The sequence below is a fragment of the Salvelinus alpinus genome, chromosome 30 (genome assembly GCF_045679555.1).
Source record: "Salvelinus alpinus chromosome 30, SLU_Salpinus.1, whole genome shotgun sequence".
Classification (NCBI taxonomy): domain Eukaryota; kingdom Metazoa; phylum Chordata; class Actinopteri; order Salmoniformes; family Salmonidae; genus Salvelinus; species Salvelinus alpinus.
The window spans coordinates 12,290,798-12,300,605 of NC_092115.1; the positions used below are offsets into that span (position 1 = coordinate 12,290,798).

Sequence of the window (9,808 nt, forward strand, 5' to 3'; positions counted from 1 at the left end):
TATTGAATATGCATTGCGTTGTTGTTGTTGTTGTCAGTTGTATTGCGCGCGCCAAACGGTACATGGTCCTTTTAAAAACCGATGAATGCAGTCGGTGCAGGATAGGAAACCCCTCCTCCAAAACGGACGGTTGTCAGGACAACACAATGCGCTGGATCGCTACAATGTTTCTGCTTTGACTCGTGAATTCTGAATAGGTAAGAGTGTTGTTATTTTCAGCTGAACAGAAATGTTTCAATGTTTCTGCTTGTAGAATTTTGGAATACAGGGTGCAACATTCTGCTGCTGTTGTGTAGCTGGGCTAAAGGGTGAAATGTTGCACTTGGGGTGTATTCATTACGCCGATTCTGTTGCAAAAATAAATATTCTGTTCATAACGTTTTGCAACAAAACGAGAGTTTATATTGGACAAATTCGGGTAGGTCCCTCCCCGTTTCGGTTCGTTTGTTCTCCTTGCTTCCAGTTGGTTTATAACGGTGTGTTCGTAAATTCACTCTGGTTATCACCTCCGATTTCAGAGCACTCTCGTCTGAGTGTGCCAGAGCGCAGACTAATTGACGAATTTACGAATACGAACCTCTGTTGAATATGGCCGGTGTTAGTAAACGTTGGCAAAAAAGCGTAATTAATCATTGTTGCAAGCAGCACAGTTACAGTCACCGACGCTCTGGATAACATGAAAACAGCCTAACCAGCTCTGCAGGGGGGAAAAAATGGTCAGAGTGAGGTGTTCTCTCATTCGTGTCTGGAAGTAGCTCGGATCAAGCGTCCGGTGTGCGCTCTGAACACTCCGAGATAGAAACGCTCTGAAATTACAAACGGACAATATGACAACACTCTCTGAATTTACGAACGCCCAGAGCACACTCTGAGTGTACTCTGGCACTCCAGATTGAATTTACGAACACACCTTTATTGGTTAGACAGTAAACGGTTTCCGTTGCAAGTCATAACGAGTACACTCCTGATCAGTTTTCGTACAACTGAGCAAGTTTGCCCATTTTGGGAGAAACCATTTTCCAAGTAGGCACAACAGTAGGTCTGTATTGCCCTGTTCAATGCATTCTGCATTACATACATTCTATCAGGAGACTGAATTCTCCTAATGTCTAATTTAAGCCTATAGCTACTATACTATTTACTTAGTTGGAACTGATAAATGTCTTGTATGTGTTATTATTTATCTGTTTGTGTTGACATGGTTACCATCAACCACACTATAAGATAAACAAATCATTTTAGCCTTGAATGTGCTTAGGTGCCTAATACAAAGCTTCCCCCTTATAATGATTAGCTAGACAACAGGCAGAGTAATGTCTGATTTAGCTAAAGAAAAGGCAGCTCGTCTTCTGAAGAAGAGAGGTAGTGTGTCATCCCTTGGCAGCCATGATGTCAGAGCCAAGGAAACAGGGGGCAAGATCAAGGAGTGAGTACTCTTTTAAAGTTAAGCATTTAGCACAAATTATTGAAGAATCTTCTACTTCTTTTATTTATCCAGATCAATTAGTTATTCTATTTTCTCTGATGGGAGATTTTTTCTCATGATATTAAAGTTGCATTCAAATTCTTGAGGTAGAAGTTGCCCTAGCCACAGATCTAGGATCAGATCAGTAGATGCCCTACTCCCAATCCGAACCTAATACAACCGTTAGTGAGATGGAAAACTATCTGACCCTCTATCAGTGGTTGAGGACAACTTCTCAAACACAGACCTTTTGATGTTCTTCCACTGTATCTGAATACGTATCGATCTTGACTTGCAGTTCTATAAGCACCGTATCCTATATCGATGAGCCTGGTCACCATGACGATAACCCTCGACCCGCAGTACAGATGGAGAACACCTTCCAATTGGGTGAGGCCTTTATTTTCACCACATGTTAACCAGTGCTAGCCTGGTCCCAGATCTGTCTCTGTTCGGCATGACAATGACCATAGGAGTTGGCAAGATAGCACAAACAGACCTGGGATCAGGCTAATAATGACATTCCTATTTGAAGGAGTGGTTAGTTGGGCTACTATAGCCTTACATTACCATAATTCCAAGTCTCGTTCATCACTCGGTGAGGAAGCCTGGAAGCTACTTGGATTATAATTGAGTAATTCCATTGTGGTTACTCAGTAACTACATGGCATTAGTGTAACAGTGTATGAAACATTATGCCCCCCCCCTTTTGAATAGCACCACATAGACGCTTCCCTGTTCTCACGGTCAATGACATCCTGAAGGATGTGCTCGCCAGTTACCTGCAAGAAGAGAAGTATGAAGCTGAGCTCTGTCGGCAGATGACAAAGACCATATCTGAGGTAATATTGATTGTCATTAAATAACGCCTTTGCTTATGCAGAGGAACTCATTCAATTATTCATGAGTTTTTATTTTGTTATTACTTCAGACAAGAGTGGTATCGGTACAATTTGGGGTAACTGGTGGCCTAGATGCCAGACTGCTTCTACATTCACCAACCCCTATATCATTGCCCTAGCCAGATCTGCTATCTTGCCAACTCCTATGGTCATATCGTAGCAAAAGCTAAAATCGTTGCCCTACCATGGGGCAGCAGGTAGCCTAGTGTTTAGAGCGTTGGGCCAGTAACCGAAAGGTTGCTAGATCGAATCCCCAAGCTGACAAGTTAAAACTCTGTTGTCCTGCCCCTGAACAAGGCAGTTAATGACACTGTTCCTAGTCCGTCATTGTAAATAAGAATTTGTTGTTAACTGACTTGCCTGGTAAAATGAAAAAGTTATGACAAGTTGTCTTAACAAATTGTCAGGCACCATCTTTTGGCTTCAATTTCCATGGAGTTTTTTTATTGTCATGTATGGTTGATCTTAACATAGAAATAGAAATAGCTTAATCAACAGCTCTCTGATACACCTTACAGTGTATATGCCCACAGTCATGCCACAAAACACACCCGCTTGCCAAAATGTGTTCGGCTGAGATTTAAATAGCAGCCAGAGTTCCTTTTTCCCTTTCAGTCTGTGACTCTTCCTTGTCCTGTAGGTGATCAAAGCCAGGGTGAAGGATCTGATGGTTCCTCGTTATAAGATCATTGTTCTGATCAGCATCGGACAGCTCAGTGACCAGAACATGCGCATCGGGAGCCGCTGCCTGTGGGACTCCTCCAACGATACCTTCTCCTCACACTCCTTCAAGAACAGCTCTCTCTTCGCCGTGGCCAACGTCTACGCTGTTTACTTTGAGTGAGTCATCACCCATGGTCACAGATGACTGTCTTGGACTGTGGGTACTCAAGTCCTATATAGTCTTATGTAGTCCATCATAAGGGCTACATAACAGTGTTATAAGCATGACATAATAGATTTGATAAATCACGACTGTTGGTGTCAGTTTATGACAACTGTGATGACACAAATAATGTTTCGATCAGCTAATTGGGCAGGCTTAAAGCTAGCCAACTGGCTTGTGTCGTGACAGTGTTAAGTCGATTGCCATAAAGTGACACCCGGCTGTAATGTCATTGTCACGACAGTCTTATGTAACCCCTATGACCGAGCTTTCAAGTAAAGTGTACCAAATGACCTATGTTCTATTTCTGTATTCGTAGCATAGACTGTGGGTATTCTAAAATTGTCTATCATGTGTATGATGTTAATTTGCATATCATGGAGAACGGTTGTGTGGAAGTGCTGGGAAACCTTCAAATGAAGGTCATGCCTAGAGCATTGTGGTTTTATCAAACATACGTATCAAGGAAGTATCAGAGGCAATAAGAATATAGTCTCAGGTAAAAGGAAATAAGTTCATACCATAGTCTGAATATCTTTCTGGAAATTATTCATTTTGGTTACATATGTTCTTGTCTGTGTAATAATGTACAAATACTGTATAATACAGCATTTCCTGATCATTTAAATCTCAAATAGCTTTTGCAATGTGGCACATCGTCACACACTGTCTTGTCTTCTAGCATATTTTGAATATTGTTCTCAGATTTTGTAAAGAGCATGTTTTATATTTTTAAGAAACTTAGACTAAAGAAATAGTCTAAGTTTCATCCTGAGAGGCAAAGTCTGTTCAATTCTCATATAGACCTCATTCAGTGGAAATGTTATTGAACTGATGACTCATATGGGTTTTCAGTCTCGTAACTTGATGAAATAATTTGCTGGTCTTGTCATAACTTGCTGAATAGATTATTGATTTTGTACAGTTGTCCAGTCAAATGTCTACTTGCTGAATGTAACCCATTCGCTTTGGTTAGCTAAAATGGTCCATTGTACAACATATATTGCCTCTTGTTGAATTAATAAAAGTCAGGTCAACCATAATAAAGAAATCTGAGGAGATATCACCATGGTTACAAGTCCAGTGTTTATTGCCGATAAGATCAATGAGGGAATTTCATTGAAAGTCATGATAAAAGTAAATGAAAGTAATTGGAAGTAATGCTATCTTTAGCTGACATCCATTGAAGCCAACCAACTATATTAAATAAGGACTATTTTCCAACAAACATTAGCGCCAAGTCGCCAACGCCTGCACATCGGACCCTAGCACATGATTGTAAGGTCACTCTTCCGACAGCCCAGTTGACAGCACACGGTGGTCAGGGCTTCATTCAAGTCTCGTCGTCTCCGGTCCATCACAGGCTCGGCCCCCCATGGTTTCAGACCATTCTGGTCCACCCTTCCTGGACAACCAGAACACCAGCTGTTATCAATGTTTCAGAATATTTTCTAAACTGTTAATGTACATACTGCAATGGGCAACCGGTGTCTGTTCTTGCTTCATTCTATGGCAAACTATTATAAAACTTCACAAACATTTAGCACACATCATAGCTGCAGGTTGTATGATGATTTATCATTCAAGTTTACATTATGGCATATAGCAAAAGCCTTGAGTTATATTTCTAATCTTGTAACAGATGCTACTACTATGCCACTGATTTTCAAATAATGAGTACGACCATAGAGATACAATATCATGCAGTTCTATGTAATTCTGTAATACTGACCATTTATGTCCTCTACTGGAAACCTTCTCCACCTTGACCCTCCACAGGTGTACACCACGGCCCTCAGGAACTCCCGTCCACAGAGCCGCACAGCGCTCACAGTCGCAGCGTTCTCCATTCGAACCTCCCCTACACACAGCACACACAGCAGCAGCAGAGAGAACAACTGGGACTTCATGGTGGCTCCGTGGATCAAGATGCTGTTAGATTGTCGATTCACTACACTCCGTTTCTGTCTCTCTGAAGACACCTGTGTGGTCTCCCTTTTTATATAGGCTCTCTAGTCATGCTTTCCTACAGTCTTTTTAGATGTGTCATAGGTACTGTGATGGTGATGTGCCTCCTATCTGGTAATCATCATCATCATCTGCAGATGAAATGTTGTTTTTTGATAGTGGGAGACAGTTTATTGCCATGCACTGGTAAAGTGTTCCTTAATGAGGGTATCTTGATATAGATATAGATATAGATATCCGGCCATCGTAAAAACAGATTCAGGCAATGGCCTTCCACATAGCAACATAGTGGTATTTGTGACAATTTTCTCATCACAATGTCAACAATTCCAAGAAAGGACTTGACAGTATTTTTGGATCTCACAATATTTGTTCTGTTTTCTGAGTTACTCATGTTTGCTCCTCAATTATGGTAAATTAAATGCAGGTAATTGTAGGCAATTACCTTTTCATAGCAATAAGATACATAGGTAGAACTATAATCCCTTGAAATGATCTACCAACATAGACAGGGCTCTAACTCCTCTAGCTCCACAATGAAATAGGGTGCAGGCCAGGCAGCAGGCTGTTAGCCAGCCTGCCAGTTTAGTGGAGTCTGCCACTAGCACAGTCAGTGTAGTCAGCTCAACTATCCCCATTGAGACCGTGTCTGTGCCTCGACCTAGGTTGGCCAAAACTAAACATGGCAGTGTTCGCCTTAGCAATCTCACTAGAATAAAGACCTCCTCCATTCCTGCCATTATTGAAAGAGATCGTGATACCTCACATCTCAAAATAGGGCTACTTAATGTTAGATCCCTCAATTCAAAGGCAGTTATAGTCAATTAACTAATCACTGATCATAATCTTGATGTGATTGGCCTGACTGAAACATGGCTTAAGCCTGATGAATTTACTGTGTTAAATGAGGCCTCACCTGGTTACACTAGTGACCATATCCCCCGTGCATCCCGAAAAGGCGGAGGTGTTGCTAAAATTTACGATAGCAAATTTCAATAAAAAATAAAAAATACAACGTTTTTGTCTTTTGAGCTTCTAGTCATGAAATCTATGCAGCCTACTCGATCTCTTTTTATAGCTACTGTTTACAGGCCTCCTGGGCCATATACAGCGTTCCTCACTGAGTTCCCTGAATCCCTATCGGACCTTGTAGTCATAGCAGATAATATTCAAATTTTTGGTGATTTTAATATTCACATGGAAAAGTCCACAGACCCACTCCAAAAGGCTTTCGGAGCCATCATCGACTCAGTGGGTTTTGTCCAACATGTCTCTGGACCTACTCACTGTCACAGTCATACTCTGGACCTAGTTTTGTCTCATGGAATAAATGTTGTGGATCTTAATGTTTTTCCTCATAATCCTGGACTATCGGACCACCATTTTATTACGTTTGCAATCACAACAAATAATCTGCTCAGACACCAACCAAGGAGCATCAAAAGTCATGCTATAAATTCTCAGACAACCCAAAGATTCCTTGATGCCCTTCCAGACTCCCTCTGCCTACCCAAGGACGTCAGAGGACAAAAATCAGTTAACCACCTAACTGAGGAACTCAATTTAACCTTGCGCAATACCCTAGATGAAGTTGCACCCCTAAAAACTAAAAACATTTGTTAAAAGAAACTAGCTCCCTGGTATACAGAAAATACCCGAGCTCTGAAGCAAGCTTCCAGAAAATTGGAACGGAAATGGCGCCACACCAAACTGGAAGTCTTCCGACTAGCTTGGAAAGACAGTACCGTGCAGTATCGAAGAGCCCTCACTGCTGCTCGATCATCCTATTTTTCCAACTTAATTGAGGAAAATAAGAACAATCCGAAATTTATTTTTGATACTGTCGCAAAGCTAACTAAAAAGCAGCATTCCCCAAGAGAGGATGGCTTTCACTTCAGCAGTAATAAATTCATGAACTTCTTTGAGGAAAAGATCATGATCATTAGAAAGCAAATTACAGACTCCTCTTTAAATCTGCGTATTCCTCCAAAGCTCAGTTGTCCTGAGTCTGCACAACTCTGCCAGGACCTAGGATCAAGAGAGACACTCAAGTGTTTTAGTACTATATCTCTTGACACAATGATGAAAATAATCATGGCCTCTAAACCTTCAAGCTGCATACTGGACCCTATTCCAACTAAACTACTGAAAGAGCTGCTTCCTGTGCTTGGCCCTCCTATGTTGAACATAATAAACGGCTCTCTATCCACCGGATGTGGATAGAGAGCTCAAACTCACTAAAAGTGGCAGTAATAAAGCCTCTCTTGAAAAAGCCAAACCTTGACCCAGAAAATATAAAAAACTATCGGCCTATATCGAATCTTCCATTCCTCTCAAACATTTTAGAAAAAGCTGTTGCGCAGCAACTCACTGCCTTCCTGAAGAGACAAACAATATATACGAAATGCTTCAGTCTGGTTTTAGACTCCATCATAGCACTGAGACTGCACTTGTGAAGGTGGTAAATGACCTTTTAATGGCGTCAGACCGAGGCTCTGCATCTGTCCTCGTGCTCCTAGACCTTAGTGCTGCTTTTGATACCATCGATCTGTTGAATCTGATAATTAATCTTGATGGTTGTACAGTCGTCTCAAATAAAACTGTGAAGGACCTCGGGATTACTCTGGACCCTGATCTCTCTTTTGACGAACATATCAAGACAGCTTTTTTCCATCTACATAACATTGCAAAAATCAGAAACTTTCTGTCCAAAAATGATGCAGAAAAATTAATCCATGCTTTTGTTACTTCTAGGTTAGACTACGGCAATGCTCAACTTTCCGGCTACCCGGATAAAGCACTAAATAAACTTCAGTTAATACTAAATACGGCTGCTAGAATCCTGACTAGAACCAAACAATTTGATCATATTACTCCAGTGTTAGCCTCTCTACACTGGCTTCCTGTTAAGGCAAGGGCTGATTTCAAGGTTTTACTGCTAACCTACAAAGCATTACATGGGCTTGCTCCTACCTATCTTTCCGATTTGGTCCTGCCGTACATACCTACACGTACGCGACAGTCACAAGACGCAGGCCTCCTAATTGTCCCTAGAATTTCTAAGCAAACAGCTGGAGGCAGGGCTTTCTCCTATAGAGCTCCATTTTTATGGAATGGTCTGCCTACCCATGTGAGAGACGCAGACTCGGTCTCAACCTTTAAGTCTTTACTGAAGACTCATCTCTTCCGTGGGTCATATGATTGAGTGTAGTCTGGCCCAGGAGTGTGAAGGTGAACGGAAAAGCTCTGGAGCAACGAACCGCCCTTGCTGTCTCTGCCTGGCCGGTTTCCCTCTCTCCACTGGGATTCTCTGCCTCTAACCCTATTACAGGGGCTGAGTCACTGGCTTACTGGTGCTCTTTCATAACGTTCCTAGGAGGGGTGCGTCACTTGAGTGGGTTGAGTCACTGACGTGATCTCCCTGTCTGGGTTGGTGCCCCCTCTTGGGTTGTGCCGTGGCGGAGATCTTTGTGGGCTATACTCGGCCTTGTCCCAGGATGGTAAGTTGGTGGTTGAAGATATCCCTCTAGTGGTGTGGGGGCTGTGCTTTGGCAAAGTGGGTGGGGTTATATCCTGCCTGTTTGGCCCTGTCCGGCGGTATCATCGGATGGGGCCACAGTGTCTCCTGACCCCTCCTGTCTCAGCCTCCAGTATTTATGCTGTAGTAGTTTATGTGTCGGGGGGGGGTAGGGTCAGTCTGTTATATCTGGAGTACTTCTCCTGTCTTATCCGGTGTCCTGTGTGAATTTAAGTATGCTCTCTCTAATTCTCTCTTTCTCTCTTTCTTTCTCTCTCTCGGGGGACCTGAGCCCTAGGACCATGCATCAGGACTGCCTGGCAGTCCACCTGGCCGTGCTGCTGCTCCAGTTTCAACTGTTCTGCCTGCGGCTATGGAACCCTGACCTGTTCACCGGACGTGCTACCTGTCCCAGACCTGCTGTTTTCAATTCTCTAGAGACAGCAGGAGCGGTAGAGATACTCTAAATGATCGGCTATGAAAAGCCAACTGACATTTACCCTTGAGGTGCTGACTTGTTGCACCCTCGACAACTACTGTGATTATTATTATTTGACCATGCTGGTCATTTATGAACATTTGAACATCTTGGCCATGTTCTGTTATAATCTCCACCCGGCACAGCCAGAAGAGGACTGGCCACCCCTCATAGCCTGGTTCCTCACAAGGTTTCTTCCTAGGTTTTGGCCTTTCTAGGGAGTGTTTCCTAGCCACCGTGCTTCTACACCTGCATTGCTTGCTGTTTGGGGTTTTAGGCTGGGTTTCTGTACAGCACTTTGAGATATCAGCAGATGTAAGAAGGGCAATATACTGTAAATACATTTGATTTGAAATTATGACATCCACACTTCTGTGAAAAACGGTCCCCTTTACCCCTATTTCACAGTTTTAGTTAAATCAAGTTTCAATAAAAACAAAAGCAATAAACTTGTATTTCTCCTCCAAAAAGGTAACAGTCTATGTGAAACACTATCAGTATAACATCAAATTATGGTTTGCTATTTTTGGTGATAGCTAAATTACACCAACATTTGTAGCTACATTATTTTTCTTATACTCTCTCGGTAGAA

The 9,808-nt window shown here is 42.3% G+C and overlaps 1 protein-coding gene across 3 annotated transcripts; it reads left to right on the forward strand.

Annotated features, from left to right (window-relative positions):
- Positions 1 to 67: 67 nt before the first annotated feature.
- On the forward strand, positions 68 to 7,082 carry dynlt5 (dynein light chain Tctex-type family member 5). 3 transcript variants are annotated; one of them, XM_071376648.1, is made up of 6 exons: positions 68 to 197; positions 1,295 to 1,426; positions 1,764 to 1,855; positions 2,183 to 2,307; positions 3,008 to 3,207; positions 5,033 to 7,082. In XM_071376648.1, exons 2-6 carry the CDS (start codon positions 1,314 to 1,316, stop codon positions 5,190 to 5,192), a joined length of 690 nt encoding a protein of 229 aa, XP_071232749.1. In that variant the 5' UTR covers positions 68 to 197; positions 1,295 to 1,313; the 3' UTR covers positions 5,193 to 7,082. The 3 variants fall into 3 exon arrangements, with proteins under 3 accessions (XP_071232749.1, XP_071232751.1, XP_071232752.1); XM_071376650.1 differs by lacking the exon at positions 5,033 to 7,082 and having other exon boundaries at positions 3,008 to 4,324; XM_071376651.1 differs by lacking the exon at positions 1,295 to 1,426 and having other exon boundaries at positions 71 to 197.
- Positions 7,083 to 9,808: the final 2,726 nt, after the last annotated feature.

What these genes read in the sequence shown, in the direction of transcription:
- dynlt5 (XM_071376648.1), top strand. Translation starts at nt 1,314, where the DNA reads ATGTCTGATTTAGCTAAAGAAAAGGCAGCTCGTCTTCTGAAGAAGAGA. An exon ending in ACAGGGGGCAAGATCAAGGA is followed by an intron (nt 1,427 to 1,763) that starts GTGAGTACTCTT and finishes CTTGACTTGCAG; the next exon opens with TTCTATAAGCACCGTATCCT. An exon ending in GGAGAACACCTTCCAATTGG is followed by an intron (nt 1,856 to 2,182) that starts GTGAGGCCTTTA and finishes CCTTTTGAATAG; the next exon opens with CACCACATAGACGCTTCCCT.